The sequence below is a fragment of the Artibeus jamaicensis genome, unplaced genomic scaffold (assembly GCF_021234435.1).
Source record: "Artibeus jamaicensis isolate MK-2021 breed Jamaican fruit bat unplaced genomic scaffold, CSHL_Jam_final contig_923, whole genome shotgun sequence".
Lineage (NCBI taxonomy): Eukaryota > Metazoa > Chordata > Mammalia > Chiroptera > Phyllostomidae > Artibeus > Artibeus jamaicensis.
In genome coordinates, this window is record NW_026522014.1 from 10,943,242 (window position 1) to 10,962,699 (window position 19,458).

The 19,458-nt window shown below is 37.1% G+C and overlaps 1 protein-coding gene across 5 annotated transcripts in view; it reads right to left on the reverse strand.

The window, feature by feature from the left end:
- The window catches only part of ETV1 (ETS variant transcription factor 1), a 97,957-nt gene that overhangs the window by 18,131 nt on the left and 60,368 nt on the right, over nucleotides 1-19,458 (reverse strand). For 4 of the 5 annotated variants that reach the window (XM_053655088.1, XM_053655089.1, XM_053655087.1 and 1 more), the window contains 2 exons: nucleotides 3,886-3,954; nucleotides 2,091-2,159 (listed from right to left, as the gene is read on the reverse strand). In XM_053655088.1, coding sequence (XP_053511063.1) covers nucleotides 2,091-2,159; nucleotides 3,886-3,954 — 138 coding nt within the window. Of the gene's footprint in view, nucleotides 1-2,090; nucleotides 2,160-3,885; nucleotides 3,955-11,728; nucleotides 11,757-19,458 lie in introns of those variants that run through there. The other variant, XM_053655090.1, reaches the window with a different exon arrangement.

Here is a 19,458-nt window from a genome sequence, read left to right on the forward strand (position 1 = left end):
ATCAAAAACAAATAAACAAACAAGCAAATGAAAACTCAGTTCAAGACTACTGACTATTTACTTGTATCTCCTGCTTACTTTCTTCAAAATACGTGGAAGTGGCTATATTGCAGACCCCATCAGTATCATTGTTAATGCACAAATTTCTCTCCTCCACTAAGTAAACAATTCAGAAACAATATATTCAAGGTCATTTACGCACACTATGTGTGAATTATAAAGCAGACCAATAAAACAGACCAAATCACAAGCTTTCTAAAAACCTTTCCTTTGGTCACTACAGAGATACACCCTTAAAATAATTATGGACTTTAATTACCTGCACTTTAAAAATCTAAACCAAAGTAAAATTATTGTCAGTAACTGCTAAAGATCATGTTGTTTTGGTCTAAGCTAGATCATACAGAAGTGTTTCTTCATATTGATTTCAATGACAGTTTTATTTAACAGTTTTTCCTTCTAAGATTTACACATTTTTCATGGGGGCAGGGGACAATTGTGAAAATTTTGAGTAATTATGCAGACAGAGTGACACCCTGTCAAATTTTATAATATCTAGAATGATTCTGCCTATAAATGTGACTGATCGTCCTGGCCTTGTACAATGAAAATATAACCTTCTGTTATTCTTTGTTCTTGTTCTCTATTCCCTATAAAATATATACTCTCACTATCTTCCAAAAATGTGGTTTTTTGGTATAATATTGAAGAATATTGAAAAGTCAAAGGGAATAATCAAGACACTTAGGGACCCTTAACACTATATGACATTGGCCTGTAAGAGAGCATAATCCTATCTACGGTTTTGAGCTATTTTTCTTCCTTATATGCCCATACTGATTACCAAGATTTCTTCAAATGTTAGGCTCACTAGTACTGAATGAAACTATAAAGGTCATTCCAGGAAGTAAAGGCTTTATGTTTTGTCTCAAGAGAAAAGGTTGTATTTTAAGAATTGCGATGCTCTACTAATGGTTAAAAATAACACAGATCATGCCTCTGAGACTCAAAGCTGAAAACTAACATCTATTGTAAAATAAAGCTACAAAAAGTCCCCTATTAGAGTGTTAACCCCATGACCTTGAATGAATTTAGCAACTTAAAGGAAGGCAGAGGAAACAGATCTTCCCAAGGCTTAGCATCCCTTCTGAGCAGCATAAGACTAGCAAAAACCTGGAGAAGAGGGGAGTCTACAAGCCACTAATTGGAGATTGAGAAGCAACATGAGCATGACTTTGCTGTTTAAATGATGACAATTAAAAACTTCTGAGAGCCACAAAGTCATTAGAACCATGATCCCCAAAGTTTGTGCCATCGGCTAATCAGAAGCCCCCCCAGCTCGTTTCCTGTTAAACAATCAAAGCAGGAAACATGGAGGCCATTCTGAAGAAGCACTAAATCAATTGACTGTTCAGCATTCACCCAAGCTTTCTCTAGATGCCGACTTCTACCACCCTTGTCAAGAAAAGAAGATTGTAACACCCCTTTCTAACGTCTGAGACCTCTCACTGCAACAGGGAGTGATAATAAAAAGGTAATGGTTTCCCAACTCCCTTTCAGACAGTTACAAAGCAATGCCACATCGGTAAAGAACATCTTCCCTGAGAAAAACCAAAAAAGACTAACAGTCACTAACCAAACGGCAGCTATGTTGGTCCCATGTTCCACAATGCATCTTTTCATGAACAGTAAGAGGAAAGAAGCTGCGTTAGTCATCCGCACATCCACAGTAGTGTGCTTTCTGTTCTGCTTTGTTAATTATGGGATCGGCTTTCAATAAATCGCAAACAAGCCACACGAGCTCAGCGGGGCAATGGAAAGCCCCCTCTTACACTACACAAGGCTCAACAAGAAAGACACTCTAGTGATACCTCTAAAAATGAGATCTCTTAGGGGACAGAAGAAAAGGCTTTTTAATCGAGGAAGGAAAGAATTTATAAAAGGTGAAGTTTAGAAAGAGTTGAGTGCATCGTAAATGACATGCATGTAAATCTTTAAGTAGGAATGTTGCCAGTTTTCTGGAGGGACCAGAGTGATCTCTGTGCTCCCACCACAAAAATTACAACTTCGAACACAGTAGAAAAACCTACCATCAAATTTCTCTGGGACAACGCAGGTGTCATCATAAAAATGCCGGGGGCCCTTTTCAAACATACAGCCTGTGGGAGAAGATGAGATACCTTTAATCACAATTGAAATGAAGCTCACCAACAGTTTAAAATGGAATTGTTAACACAAAAATTAAGGTAGAAAATAACTGCCATTTTTTCAGCTCTGTGACCTTGGACATGTTATTTAACTCCTGTGCCTCGGTTTTCTCATCTATAAAATGGGAATAACAATAAACCATCCACCTTATAGGTATGTTGTCAGGATTAAATGACTTAATATATATAAGTTTAGAATAGTGCCTAACATACCATGATACATGAGAGTTGGCTATTAATATTATTACTAACCCAAGCACAAAGCTCACATAAACCCAACAAACTTAGGATTTAGAACATACCACTTCCTTTCCTGTTTTCTTCCAAGGTTTTGTGATGCAATGAGACCAGAGGGAATCAAACTGAGTTGCTGATATTTACCAGGCATTACTGCCCTGGTAAACTGGAACAGATTTGGTCTAACCCCTTACTTCCTTGGAGAAGTATCTAAGCTAGTATTCTTGTGTTTTCATTGTCAAGAGCCAAGGTAGTTTAAAATTTTTTTTCTTAAACTTCCCTTTTTTGTTGTACCACAGAAAAAAGTGCAAAATAAACTGACAGCTTTACACAATCATTTTCTCCTCCAAATATCCTTGGCTGAGGACCTTTATTTAATTGTTGTCTTTAATCTCCAGGGAAAAATGTCACAGTCACGATTCTATTTCTCAAATGCACTGGTCTCTATTGAGGGTACATAATTTTAACAACAGTAGCAACAATAACTGCATTGCATTTGTGCAGACTTTTTGGGCTCAAGTATTTTGGATCTACAAGCTCAATATAACTATCTTTTAAACACAGGGATTTACTTCTATTAATATCATTTATACAGAACAACCAGTATTAGACCGAACCTAAAAGGATGCATCTAAGTCATCTCGCTGAAAATACATGCATCATTTACATCAAGAACCATGTACAAATTTCCAGAAATACTTTAATGTGGATAATATCCAGATTAAAATCATTTATATTCTTTTCTTTGCCCATGTTGAAGCCCTTGGGTCAAAGCTTTCCCACCATGTTTACCATAAACACACCTACGATAAAACCCCTTCTCTAGTCCTCTTCCGTGAATTTCTATTCTTAACTACTGTCCAAAATTGGAAGGTCCAGGATATTTTAAAGCAAATAGAGGGGTGGATAAAAGTAGGTTTACAGTCACGAGGATATGAAATATACAGTTTATTTCTGTATTATTTATTAATAAGTATATTATTACATATATTAATTATTGTATCATTTATTTGTGTTATTTCCATATGAACTACAAACCTACTTTTGCCCACCCCTATACACTGAAATCTACTGACTTAGGTCTGTAAAGCAAAACTGAAAATTCCTTGATTATAGATTTCGATACAGAGCAGTAAATGTGGGGTAATCTATAAAGCACATGTTCTGTTTAGAAAGGATGTGGTTATTGGCAAAAAAAAAAAGGAACACAGAAATCCACTTTTCAGCTATTTATATGCACATGACTCATGCTAACCAAATACATGATATTCTGACCTGAAAAATGTTCATTTTACTCTAAAAAGATAAAATTTTAAAAAATAATGGTTATGGGAACATCAGTATTTTTCTCATAAAATACAATGATTAATTGATTGCCTCCTTGGGATGTCTGATGATTCTGACAAGTATTTACCAAAGGATTCAATAACCGAAAACTTAACTTCTGTTCTGCCGGGATGAGCCAGGAAGCCTTCTTGCCTCATGTAAATGGAGTGGCAGCTAGGCACTTCTGAAAGAGGAGAAAGGAAGAGAAGGTCACGGAGGGAGGCAGCTGAAAATGCACTGTTAACCGCGGGCAGAGTGCAGATAAGACAGTAACAGAAAGCCACACAACATCTGCATGAGGGGACCTCGTCAGCCCGGTGACCATTGCAGGCAGGGCCCCCACACACAGGGAATGGAAGGGTGTTGAGCCGATTCTCTTGAGCAGGTTTGGGAATTCAAAGTTGCATCACATGAATCTTCCCGCAGGCTGGCTCGACCTGCAATCCCACGTAAATACGACGCTGTCCTTGAAAACCCTGTCATGAGTCAAAATATGTTTCTGGCCACTTATGGACTAAATGTGTATTATCCCATGGCAAGAGTCAACAAAAACTAATTCCTAGCTTATTTCATGACCACTAGAGAGAAATTACTATGAAAAGATGAAAACTGCTAAATCTTTTAAAATTACTCCAGTCCTTTAGGGCTACTGCTATTTTTTTTCTCCCCAGATAAAAGCATGACTGGCTTTTCATTTTGTTAAACTGGGAAGGTCCTGTTCAAACTGGGAAGGCTATAAAGCTGAAACCCAACAGTTTCATAGCAAACATCATTATTACTCTAAGAGTAAGGTGTTATCTATGTGACGAACTCATCACTGAGAAAATAAACTTGGTTAATGGTTAAACTTGAGTCATAGTGATAGCTGTGTATTTAATATGTTTACCAGCTTTGATATGGAGAAAAGAAAAGATATATGGATTACAAAACAGATTAAAATTCAAGTCCTTCATTTACTGCTAATTAAGTTGTACATTGTAGGCACACTATTTTGTGTTGATCTTTCTATAAAATACAGGGTTGAGTCAGATGTTACCTAAACTCTATTAGAGTGTCAAGTTCTTTGATTCTGAATCTAAAAGTTCACTTTACATCATCAGAGGTGGATTCAGATGAAACCGATGAAGTTTTAAACTTTGGGACTCTGTATTTTCCACAGTCTGTCTCTTCTGAGCCATGAAATCTAACTTCTGTATATGCAGTTTCATTTTCTTTTCCTTTAAGAAGGTTCCCCAAATTTTATAAGTTTTAGGTCCCACAGACCTGGGCCCAACACTGGGTATCACATATATAGCTTCTATAGGAAGGTATAAATACATGTGATCGAGTTAATTCTATCTTCAGTAGGTATTACTAACATCGTTTTAGACAACATAGGAAAAATAAATTTATAAAATGCACATGGCAAGTGTGCTATTTAATATAAGAATATGTCCTCTTTTCTACCACCATAGTGAGCACGGGGCCTCACGATAACGAGCATTTAGATGAATGGGAATCTGGAGACCCTCCTCTCCTTTTAACTATCCATCCAAAGACTTCCATGCCATAGATAATTAGCACCATTTGGCCCTAGTCTCATCCTTCACTGCTTTGGAATGTTCCATTTTTAAAAACTATTTCATTTAGTTTTAAATTTGTGTGTTGATGAGTGTCAACCAAATTACAAGGCACTTTTTTTTCTGAAGTAAAAAAGGTTAGCAAATGTGGTTTTAGTCAAAAAAAATTGGGGACAATCCACAACAATAACATTTAAAAGTATATAGGAGTCAATAGCTCGCTACTTGAAAACAGTAAAACAAACAAACTCCTTATCAAACATTGTATTACACCATGACTTCTTCATACAAAGTATTATGTAGTATGCAATTCTGACCCCACAAAAGGCAGAGGCTTGTCTCCTGATGTCAGACTTATAACAGGGTGGCAATGTAGTTGATCCGGGTTACTAAATAGCAATGTATTTTATCCCAACTTTTTACCCAATGATACTTCAATGTAATTTTTAATGTTATTTTGATTTACTGCCAGTCACAAAGTCCCTCAAAGCAGCTGGGTTTGGAAGGGACAGTGTTAGAGACATTGCCATCAGCTCAGCAGCTGTTTAGAGGAAAGCATTTTGTTGTACCAATGTTGACACTCCGCCACAAAATACTTTTACTGACGCTACCCAGCTGGAGTGTGGCTGCAAAAACAGCTGGCTGGCTCTGCAGGCAACTAGAGGAAAACATATAGGCTCAACTCTATTATATATAAGTGTGTGACTAAACGTAGTCTTTCCTCCCCACAGGAGGAGAAAAGAGGGAAATAGAAAAAAAACACAAGTATTTCAGGAAAAAAAAACATTATTCAAAGTTGAAGGAACATCTTATAAATGTGCTCTAACATAATATAAGTATAATCCTGTAAAACTAGACATTTAATATCAGATAAAATGTGATCCATAACTTCATTGATACTCATATAATTGGCTGCTTTCTTGATTCTGCTTTACTTACTCTGTAATATTTATTCACCTATAATATTTAAAGTATACTTTTTAGTATATATTAAATTAACGACTTATAAATAAGGCTAAAACCAAAGCCTCTAATACATTTCCAAAGGCCCAACTTATGATATAATCTCAAAAAAAAACCCCAAAACAAACAAAAAAGAACACTGAATGGCAGCTTAGGAAAAAAATTCTTAAGAATATAATTGTGTTTTTGCCAATTCTTGATACTATTTATTATACCCTAGAATGAATAAAATTAACATATAGCTCTTAAAATTGAGATGCCTGGCTGGCATTATTGAAATTCAGTCTATCTTTAAAATCAGTGTCTTTAATATGGTCCAGAGAAGCCTGTAAAATTATGGCTAAGAGGACTTTATTCCCCCAAAGTAACTAAAGTCATGTTATCCTAAAGTGATATCAGTTAATTTATGACTGTCAGAGTAGGTCAGACTCTAATCAAATTGTAGAAACATTTCCAAAGTGATTATTCAATCAAATGACTAACATGGTTAATTAGGAGCCATAAACATTGCTCTGAAGTTCATCAAAGTAATGACTTGCCCAGAAAAATTACTGCTAATTAAATTGCCTGCTGCTTTCATTTCTACCTTATCTAATAAAAAATCCAGCCAATGAAGTTTGGCATTACATTTTAACTTTTGCTAAATGCTCTTCTAAGATCCCAACTAGCTGAGCGGCGACTTCAAAGGCAAATGCTCTGTGGCAGGGAAAGGAGGCATTGCATATGTATTCGCTTGTATTTTCCTATGGAACGAAACTCACAAAATTCAGCAACGGCAGTGAGCTGTAGTTTAACCTACTCACAAATGTTAAGACGCCTGCATTTTTACATTGTCTAAAGATTATACTCTTAGGACCATTAGTCTAATACACTGATTAGTAAACGTGTACTTGTTATCTAATGGACCTGGTTTTGAATCTCAGTTCTGACATCTCAGGGTAATGTAACACCTGGTTAGCTATTTAGCATCGCTAACTCTCAACCTCCACATCTGCAAAATGGGAATAACAGTGACACCCTTGCAAAGGGTTGTTGGGAGGTCCCTATGGGGTAAATTTTGGGCAAAATTTCACCCAAACCTGCAAATAAGGATGATTCAATACATGGTACTTAATACTAATAAAACATCTATTTTTAAGTGAACCTCACAAGCATTTAAACTAAGTGAACCACAGTTCTTGAACCTAGAAATAGTTACACATCAAAATTATTTTTATACCTGGATTTGCTGTGCTTAATTCACACATCTACAGAGATGGTTGATTTATTACTCATTAGTGTACTTATTCTGTAATAGTCTTCACCAATCTAACTACTAACATGATGTTTAAAATACATTGATTTTAAATTCATTATAAATTTATTACTTACAAGGTTGAAGTGAGAATCTCCATTACATAGTAAAAATATTTGGAGGTACAAATTTTGAGCTTCACTTTACAGCATTACCTCTTTTAAAACTATTTCTATTGCATTTTTAAAATTTTTATTTATTTATCTTTAGAGGGGAAGGGAAGGAGAGAGGGAGAGAAACATCAATGTATGGTTGCCTTTCATGAGTCCCCTGCTGGGAATTGGCCTGCAGGGAACTGGCCTGCAACCCAGGAATGTGCCCTGACTGGGAATCGAACCGCGAATGTCTGGTTAGCAGGCCTGAGCTCAATCCACTGAGCTACACCAGCCAGGGCTTCTATTGCATTTTTCTATTACTATTATCCTCCTACACTCTCTGCCACCTCCACCCACCCTCCTCACCCCGGCAAACACCACGCTGTTGACCATGTCCATGAGTTCTTTCTCCTTTTTCTTTTTTTTTCAGAGACAGACAAGTACTATATGATTTCACTCATTTGTGGAATCTAATGAACAAACCGAACAAGCAAACTAGAGACAGATTCATAGACAGAGTGGCCGAGTACAACATTACCTCTTGATATTGGGTACTATTGTAAATAACTTTGGTTTAGAGTTTTAAACTCCATCTGTAAATTGCATTATGCAAATTTAATTTAAAACTGAGGATTTTTTTAATTATTTGAAACTTAAGAGATCAAAAAGTTCTACAACTTGACATCAGTATTGGGCCAAATCAGCTTGCAGAAACTAAACGGTCGATAATTTGTCACAGATGAGTTTATGGCGATGAAAGCTGATCTAATATGCTGCAAACATGCAAAGCAGACAAACGCTGCTGTCATTTGAATGCACTAGTTAGTGCAGAGGAAGTTAAGAAGAGTAGTAAACTAACACTGCCAACAGCCTGATTTGATTAGTCTGCATCTGTACTAACATTGTTAAAATTCTCTTTAGGATGGGCAGGTATGAAACTAAAAAGTCTGTTTCTTCGTCTCTTAACTTGCATTTTAAAGCTGTGTTGGGAAACATGATACTGATTTGGGAAGCTTTACCAAGCATTTGACCACGAAGTGCAGTTCTGAATGTGAGCGTATAATATGGCTGGGCACTGCTCTGATTTGCTTATTTGTGGCCCAGAAGTACAGAGTGAAGTTTTCCCTTCAGGGCACGGTTTGCCTAAAGTTTCTAGGAGCAAATCAGGCCAGATTAGAGAGGAAATATTTGTCACAGCCATTTGAGAGATCCCTATAATGTGTTGAAATTGTTTATTACCAAAAAGATATACAAACCTGAATATATTTCAGATTCTAAACTCTGAACACAGGGGGAAAAAAACCTCCTCTTTTCATTTGATGTGTGTGGTTACCTTTCTGCAGCAATAATCAGTGTAATAACGAGTTTGTAAGAGTAAATGAGAAATCCCAGCAACATTGTAATAAGTATAATGCATTCTAATGAGATTTTGCTTTCATATGTGTATAAAAAGAGTTGATGGAATATACACTTGATGAACTCTTCAAGGAGGTGATGTGATAAAATCAAGTCCACTAAACTTGTGTACTGTACATGGATGGCACAGAAAAACTTCACACATTAAATGCCCAGAGCCAAAATGTGTATGTTAACACATATGTCAAATGACTGGGTACTTGGTGAAAAATGAATCTGTGTTTATGTGTGCATATGTGTGTGTGTATTTTGATGTATATGTTTTTCAAAAGCATGTATCTCTTACCTAAAGAAATATTGTATTGTATCAAGAAGTAATTAATGATACCAATTTCATTGAAGATGAGCATTATGGCACAATTTACCAAAGCTTTGTTACACTTTATACTTTGCAGTTTTGTTTGTTTTCCTCATGTCCTGGCACTCTCACAGCTTCATGTTTGAAACCCAGAGGTTTTCTAGAGTGCGTCAATAACACGAGCTTCATGGAGATACGTTTACATGCAAATGCATTCACAGACATCCTGGCACAGCATCCATTTACTCTGCTTTTCCACTTGTCACACGAGTCAGGTTCATGTAGCTGGGTGAGATGATTTCATTTTATGTTTCCTGAACAGGATGCTACTGGGAGGTAATTTTTTATACTCACGTGATCCCTCCACTATAGCTCAAACCTGAAAGTAAACTGTAAAAATAAGACCCAGGATTTGTATGTCTGGATTATGTGAAATGTCTCACATGCACAAGTCCAACAGTTGGACTTGGCTGTGATCTCAGGAGAGTGATGAATTTAACATTGCCTTGTTCACACTTGGACAGGATCCTTCCCCATTAGGATTTTCAGTAAACAGTGAACAGATAAAACCTGCAGAGGTATCTCTTCCCCGACAGCTCAGAGGTACTGACCCTACTGCTGACGGAATGGGAACAAGAGAACTACATTTGTCTTTATATGCCTAGAATAATGTTTGAAAAATCTTTAAAAAAATAATGCAGTCATCTCCACTCAGGTACTGGTAAAACTTAAAGACTACATAATGTGAAATAACAGTGTAGAATCTTACTTATAAAACTGCAAACTTCTCATAAGCACACGGGGGTTATCCTACACAAATGATGAACAGATCAAACAAAATTAGTTTCTATGATCTAATAGGCTCACAATTTTATAAGTTGTACAATTATAGGCCTGTGAAGGTTTTATTAAGTTAGAGTTAAAAATAATTTTCAAGTGCTAGGAAACATAAGCATGGTTGTAACTCTGACTATTTACTAGACACTGGTATACTCCAAGAGTTAACAGAAGTTTAAAGGAAAATATGAGGAAAGATGACACCAGCTGCCAAAATAGGCCACAAAAAATTCTAAAGAGGGGGGAGTTTTAATGGTGAGCCTTAATATTGAAATATTCACCTTCTAGAATCTACACAGTTTGAAATAAATACATCATGGACTGCTCTGTCTTCTCACTTTCATCTCTCCATGATTAACACAATACTCAGATGGTTTATCTGACTTGCTTTGTTCATGAGTAATGCTAGTAAGAAGTCCGGTATGATTGTTTCACTATCAGAAGCAATATAATACTACAATCTTGTTTGTCTTGCACAGTGATTGTTTTAATGTTAAGAATACATCTCTTATTTTGTCTTCTCCACTAGCCCCCAAAATGTATTTGTAAATATTAGATATAATAAAGGCATCTTATTCAAGGACTAGCAGTCTTTGCGGATATCTCTAGAAGGGAAGATCAAATCTCAACAACAGAGATCCTGTCTTACTGACTCTGTCCCAAATACTATACTAGTAACTTTACAAATGTAATCATATTTAATTCTTACAAAAATCAGAAAAGTATGAGTTATTCAGTCCATTTTATAAACAAGAAAAATGAGGACAAAAGAGGTAACAAAATATGCTCAATATGACACAGGAAGCAGACGTCAGGCCCAGGATTCCATATAAAGTTGCCAGTGTCACACAGAGTGGGTGGTTTTGTTTTTTAATGCTAAGAACAAGAAAAATACGCAGATGAGGCAGTGAAGGGGGCAGGCCACACACTGAAAAGGGTCATCAGAATGGAACACTCAGAGATACTCTTCTAAATTTAAAAGAATAGTAAATAAATCAAAATAACAAGTGCTTGTCAATCCTTCAGTTTTGTTTTTCACATGTGTCTTTCAATATATATCTTTGCAAAATTTTCCAGAATTAAAAACAATTAACTAGAAAAGTCACACAAACACATGATAAAAACAATAGTTATCTAGTTACTCTGACAAAAGTTCCTTGACAAAGGCCTCTATTAAATTTTTCATAGGTAAGCTTACAATATTTTATTAAATAAATAGTCCCCTTTTTTCTCTAAACTATTAAATAGCTAACTCAATTAAGTAGAGACATCCTTCAAGTGTAAAAAAATTATAACAATACTCTAGATCTAAAATATATTCTTTTGAAAAATGCTATTTCCCTCCCCTCTCCGATTCACATTCATGGAACACACACACACACACACACACACACACACAGGCAGGGAAAGATCCAAATATGCCCCTTTAAACTGTCCTATTTAATTTCAAATCTTAGGTACACGTATAAAAACAGTTGTATTTTCATATCACCCACCCGCAATCAGCAGTTCTGGGCCTAAGCATCCTGGCTGTTTTCTTTAAATAGAAACTAAACTCTCATACTATAAAAGTACACTCCCCTCTCCCTTCCAGTTCCCCTTTTCAAGCTAGTACACTCACAAGCAGGATTAGCCCTCCCTTCCCCCTTTCCTGCCTGTAAAATCCAAGTTAGACAAACACTGTGTGGCTGAAATGACATATCTGAATGGAATTCAGACCCACCAGTTCCTGTTTATGTTTCTGATTTGAGAATGTTGTCTTCTCATTCACTATACATTAGGAACGCTGCAAGGCCATAATAGTGTCGGGTTACATGCAGGCAGGACCAATGAGCATTAATCATTACTTCCAGTCAACTGGCAACAGCAGCAGCTGATGGAACACTACACCCTTCAGCTCTGTATAAATGAACATTCCAGAGAAGGAGAGTGAGTGAGTGTGTGTGTGTTTCCTTTCAGTCTCCATTTTATGAATGAAACTCCAGGCTCTATAGAGTCCATTCATGTAAGAGAAATGCTTACAGGGCTCTGCCCCTAGGGATCAATCCGTCATGGGTAAAACTGATGTGATTGGTTTAAGACAGGCTTTAGCCTTCCATTACTGACTTAAATGCAGTCCCTGTCCATTTGACCTGTGTTAATGCATAAAGAGTAAATCCAGACCATAGTCTCAATTCTCAAATCAAATCACTAGCCAGTGCCACTTACTGTAACTGTAGATTTAGAGCATATTTAAGTATTTCTTAGAAAAACTGATATAGTGGACCAGGGTACTGTTTGAGGAGATTTGCTATTTTAACTCAAAAACAAATGAGGAAAATCCTGAGATACACTAAGCAATAAAAAAAAAGTTAAATTGGAAGGTCAATCTATGGCCTCTATTATAATAATAAAATCAATTAGGAAGACATCACTGTAACTTTTCACAACTGAAGCACCTAAAAATCAGAGATTAAGTGATCTACTAATCCACAAATCACTGAGTAAAAGAAAATTATCTTTAGATGGTAGAGAAACAGATAAGATGTTAACATTTTCTGAAGGATCAATAGCTCCTTCTTTTAAATTCCCAAGTGCTTCTCCAGTTGAATTTCTCAAAGCAATAGTTTTAATGTTAGGAGATGGGGGGAAACGTGACCTCCATGTTTCAGGAGAAAATGTGGCCATAAGCAAATGATGCTCAGTAAATGGGACCAGGCTGTGGCTCCATGTTCGGGAGTGTTATAAATTAGGTGGGAAAAGCCACAGTTCACAGAAACAAAACCGTCACTGTCCTAGAAATTACTACATATGATCAAACTCAAAAACAGTTTTGAGGAGGGAAGAAAGCTATTTCTGAGCAATTACGGGAATGATTTGTGAAGAGTCAGTCCCACACCCAATACTGTTTAACGTATAATAAGTTTTATCAGCCACCTGTAACTTGATCCTTGACTACAGAGGCAAGAAAATATTTCTCTCCAAGCAACCTGTAGCCATATGGGGAAATAGTTGCGATCAACAATCCTAGTATATATCTCTAAACTATTTTGCATGAGATTTTTATCATGCCTATAGAAAAAGGAATGAAGAGAAATAGTTTCCTATTTTTATTGGTTTTAAACCTGTGAAGCATTGTCTACAATGGTGTTATTATAATTTATTATTTATCTCCCAATTTCTAATATCTGGTAAATAAAATGGCAGAGGATAAGGTTACTACCATATTTTGCAGTTCAAAATTAAAATACTTGACACAGCCAAGTGGGAAGATGATCAAGAACCCTATAATCTAACATCCAGAATATAAAACAGATCAAGACCAATGAGCAGTGAACATACAGTGGATTATTAATTCCTAAATAACATTCTTTTTTCAGAGCTTTAGAAAAACTTCAGTATTCTTTTAGGGATTACTTTCTAAGGTGGTTCAAAGATACGTAAGTGAAAATGAGGAGATAAGGCAGAATGTTTTCAAGTATTATATTTCATATTTTTAAACATTAAAGTCTTCCATTTTGAAGAGGACAAGCTGCTAATTTATGGTAGGCCTGGACATTTAAAATAGATATCAGTATCCTTTACTTCTACTCCCCTTGTTCCATCTGACTTTAATGAGGAGTTTTCAATAGTTTCCTTTTGTAATCAGTGTATTCTTTGTGTTTCTTGAACAATACCTCTGGTTGATTAGGCAGGCCTGTGTAACTCAACTGTTCAGAAAGGGTGTAAGAGAATTTGCTAGGATATATGTATGAGATCAATTTCCCTACAATGTATCTCTTCTTATAAACACATAAAAAATCATTTTAAACATAATATACCATGATGACAGAATTTCTGAGACGTCACTGTACTAACAGTAGTAGCACTCACAGTCATAATAGTTTAGAGGTAAACTAGTGGGTGATCGGAGCCTTCTCAATTTTGTTAGTTTAGAGGTAAACTAGTGGGTGATCGGAGCCTTCTCAATTTTGTTTGTTTCAATTTTGTGCTAGTTGAGTCAGTTTATGGAGGCCTGAACCCCCAACACACAAAACACTATTTATTTATACTTCTGTGTAGCTGCAAACATAATTATGTTCTTCTTGCTGTTATCCACTGATCACATCCTGAAACATTCACTTCAGGACCACAGTATAGAGCCTACAAGGGAACCCCAAAACGACGCTCACGAGAAGGAACACACGAAATTGCTTCCCTACTTTCCCTACTTTATGACTGAAATGAGGACCCACCAACACAGCAGAACACAGAATAGCATTTGCAACATAAAAACTTCCTTTCTTGCGATTTCCCAAAGCCCTTTCTTGCAATTTTGCAGAGCCACGACTATTTAACTCTCTTGACTAAAGGGTCAGCTTGTGCCTCTGTGAGTACCAGATAAACTGGTCAGCTCTGACAAATGAAAAGTGAAATGTATTCCAAGTGTTGACATGTTTAACATGACGTAAATTTTTTTCAGTACTTATTTCATCATTTCTCTGCCTATATGTTCATCATTTCAACATTCTAAGGACAGATAATTGTTCTTAAAATTTAAAGCTTTGTCTATTGGCCTTCATCAAAGTCCCGAGGTGATAAAGGAGTATGTGGCAAACATGGGAGGGGTGGCATGGGTGAAAAATAAATGAATTTAAAAATGGAGGATAAAGCCCTGGCTGCTGTGGCTCAGTGGACTGAGCTGAGGCCTGCAAACCACAAGGTCACCAGTTCGATTCCCAGTCAGGGCACATGCCTGGGTTGTGGGCCAGGTCCCCAGTAGGGAGTATGTGAGAGGCAACCACACACTGATATTTCTCTCCTTCTCTTTCCCCCTCCTTTCCCCTCTCTAAACATAAATAAATAAAATATTATTTAAAAAGTAAAATAAAATAAGAATGGAGCATAGAAAAACCTCATCTTATTTTTCCTAATGTAAACTTCTCTTATATATATATATATATTGTAGCCGCTCTTTCCGGTGAAAAATGGATCCACTGATGAAAGTTTGAAGATGACTGTTCCATTTAAATTTTAAGCCATCAAGCCATATCCAAGGTTTTCACAAATAGTGAAATCCAATAAGAAGACTCTGACAAACTCGAAGTTTATTTAATCACAGAAGGTAAGATCGGGATGGGCCATTAATTTGCCATTTTTCCTTCTAATTATTCAGCATTCTCCAGAAGATAATCTCAACTCTTGTATATGGTGTATATATTTTAAAATATATATAATGTATTTTAAGTCTAAACATCATTTGATGTCTGTGAGTGCTATGGAATGTGAAACGCACATGCAGACTAGGAGAAGGGTACCATTGGTCATGCTACAGATACTTTTAATTGCCCTGGATAATGTAGAGCTTTTCAAAACCACAGAAAAATATTTGATCCAAAAATTAGAGAAAAGGATCAATAACATATGTAACTGATTATGGATTAAAGTGCTTTATTTTGGCCAATTACACAGAAAGAGAGATGGTGAACAGCACACTAAACTAAGAATAAGAAAACTGTGGTTCTGGGTTGGGCTGTTCCATGGCTGTGCAACCGATGCTAAGTTAACTCGGAGGAGCCTGTGACATAGTATCTGTTCAACAGGGACAAGGAGAAGGTACATAAACTAGGTAACCTCCAAGAGTTCGTGAGTTTAAAAGTTAGCATTTCTGTGAAACAACAGTTTGCATCAATCTCCCAGTGTAAAATAGTGCTAACAACATGTGCCACCACATAAGTGGTATGTGTCCTTAGAATAAAAGGACTCCTCATCAGTACCAACAGGAGTGGCCTCATAAACACACTTCAAAAATACAGAAACATTTTCTTCTGGAAACATGTCCATTTTCCCCATCCCTGCTCCTTCTTCCTCCTCCCCCACAATGGAAGCTCAAGCTGTGCACTTCCCCCAGTTTTCTCATTTCAGCGACCTTCTCCCTGTCCCTGAAAGTTCTTCCCAGTCTTCATCCCTGCTCTTGGGTTATTACCCTAATTAATTCAGAAGATGCCTCCAAGTCATGAAACTTCAGTTTCATTTGCCCACTGTGCCACCCTTTACAAATACTTCCCCAACCTAACAAAAGAATAAAAATAAACACAAAAAACAACCAATCAACTAACCCAACTCTAACAAAATGTGATCAATATCTAGAACAGCTGCCTCACTGGGCATTCTGAACTGGCAAAAACTTATAGGCAGGCATGAAAATGGAAACGTAACTATGATTCTATGAAAACAGACACTGTTAGGTCACTCCAAATGAAGTGCTCAACACATATTCGACCCCTTTTAAGTAGTCAGCTGGCCTTCAAGGAAGAAAGAAAAATCACGTACATAGGATTCAGGAAAAAACAGCCAACCAACAATAAACGTATATTGCTCTGTGCAGCATGATTAGGCTAGAGATTAATGGAAGGAAAACAATAAAACATATAATCAAACTATTTAGAATTTAATAAATATAATCATAATTACATTGTACTGGTTCACCAACTGGCCCTAATATCAATTTATCTCTGTATCTCAGTATCTTTTAATCTGAGTTTTTCTCTTTTTTCCTGAATAAAACTTCTACTCTATTAATATTTTGCATTTTTAGCTTAAATATTCTGCAGTTAAAATTGCATTCCTGTAATTATAATTACAACTAATAGACCTTCCATTTCCCATGTCATAATTAATGTCAGGCTTTATTAGAAGTATAATCATGCAGCCTTTTCACTTATGAAGCTTCTTTTATTTTCACAACATTTATGTTGTACTGATTAAGCAATGAAGAGTTCTAGAGGCCTCCTGAAAGGACAGCCTTTGATCACAGATGCTGAGTAAACCGACTTGAAACATTTTTACATTGTTTTTAATCACATAAAATATTCTCTAATGTGCGATTTGTTCAACATCAATAAGTGAATCAAGAAATCAATGATTCAGTGATAAATATGTTAGATTCCCAATAAGGGTCATGTAATGTGCTCTCAGCAAGGATGAAAGAACCAATGACAACAAAGCACAATATCTGAAGACCGTACTTATTGACCACAATATATGACATATACAGATGTGTCGACTTAGTTGCAGCAATTTAGTGGCCAGTAAAATACATTGATATTCACTGATTAATTTTTCATGGGCCCTGGTTACACTGTTGCTGTAGTTCTTTTAGACAACATCCAGAAAATACATCTTTGCTAGTCAGCTATTAAATCAAAACAGAACTGTGTCCTACTGGCAATACTTAAATAAATCAAAGGCATTGTACAACTTTAGCTATTTGAAATGCATTTTAGAGGGTACAAAGTAACATAAATTAACTGCTACTCAAATATTAAACAAATATTGTGCATGCCATTTACAAGGACTATGTTACACTTACAAGAGATGAGATTATATATCTTTAAAATAGGATACTGGACTGTTATGGACTGTGTGATTGTGTCCTCCAAAATTCATTGTGGAAGCCACACTGCCTAATGTGACTGTGTTTTGAGGTGTAGCCTTTGCCAGTAATTAGGGTTAGATTAGCTCATGAGGGTGGGACACCCATGGTGCAAGTAGTGTCCTTACAAGAAGAGAGAGACCAGAATCACTCAAGACCTCTCTCTTCCATGTGAGGACACAATGAGAAAGTGTCCATCTGCAAGCCAGGAAGAGGGGCTTCACCGGGAACTGAATCTGCTAGCACCTTGACCTTGGACTCACTGGCCTGCAGAACTGCTGGAAACAGATGTCCAGTCCATGGTCTCTGTCAGTGGTATTTTAGTGTAATAGCCTGAGCTAAGACATGGACTGTGCTTTTTTAGGCTTAAGTGACTAAATCTGTGATTTGGGGGGTCAGAGAGTTTCTGACTCTGAAGTTCATATTATTTATGGCCCACAAAGAATGCAATTAAATTTCATAGCACCAGCTTGCATTTTTGCCCTCACTGGGTTATTTAAATTGCTTCCTTGTTTGGTTTGAGTCTTGTCAAGAAACATCCCACTTCCTCAACACCACATTACATATGAATGAAAGCAGTACTGAATTACATTAGGTTTACATTAGGTACTGAGTAGATGAATAGATAAAACAACTATGGGGCATTTACACAATGGAATACTACTCAGCTATGAAAAAAAAAGTTAGTTTTACCCTTTACACCAGTATGGGTGGACCTGGAGAACATTACGCTAAGTGAAATAAAAAAAGTCAGGGAAAGACAAATTCCACATGATTTCACTCATATGTGGGATTTAATGAACAAACTGAACTAACAAGCGAAATACAGACAGACTTATAGATAGCAAGATGAAAGCTAAGGGTGAAGAAGGAAGGAAAGGAGTGGAGGGACTGAGCAAAAAAGAAAAAGGGCACATAAAAATAAAGTATGTTCTCTCCTACCATTTAATATATATATATTTTTTCATTACCATAACAACCTGAAGAAACAGGTCAAATCTAGAACTTGAGAAATTTCTAAGATTAGCCCTGGAATAAGATGGTGTGGAGTGGGCTTCCAAGATTTCAAATCCCAGCCCAGCCCACTTCTTGCCTCTCTTCCTAGCCCTCAAGCCCACATTGTGTATCAAACACCATGGGACCTCGCCTGTAAGCATACATGTGAGCTGCACCCCAAGCTCCATCCTCATCCTCCTACAAACATGCTGCAGGGAAAATGAAGTCAGCTGGGCTCCCTCACCGGAAACGCTTGGCAGTGTTTACAAGGCTTTGAGAAAGGGCCCGCATGCGTAGAATGAAGCGCTGTCATATAAACCGAAGGTCAGTATTGTCACCCTGCCAGCTTTGCGTGCACTTAGTATATAAGGGAGTCAGGACTTTCCCACAGGGACAGGTGGGGCAACACAAGCGGTGTGTGGACAGCCCCACCCCAGAATAAAGGCCTGTCACACATCCCGATGGCTCCACAAATTTTCTTCCATCTGCCCGAATCCCGTGTGAGTCTGTCTGGCCTTGAAAGGCTGCAAGGCAGATACCCCTTGGCTACCTCCTTAGTCCAGGGGTACACACACAGGAGCAGTGTGCTCTGCCTTAAGAGACCTGGACCTGGCAGGGCAGGATGGGCAGAGAATTCAAGGGTCGCAGAGTGGGCAGTTCTTCTTTTGAATTTCTTGCCCAGTGAGGAAGCACGGCCAGAGGCCAGAGGCCGGAGGGAGCTCTCAGCATTGGGCTCCCTCTTGTCACACTTTTAAGGGCAGTTTATAACAAAGCGAGCAGATTTAAGCAGGTTGGAAACTCAAGACCCAGAGACGAGTTTCTTTCCTCAAGAAGAAC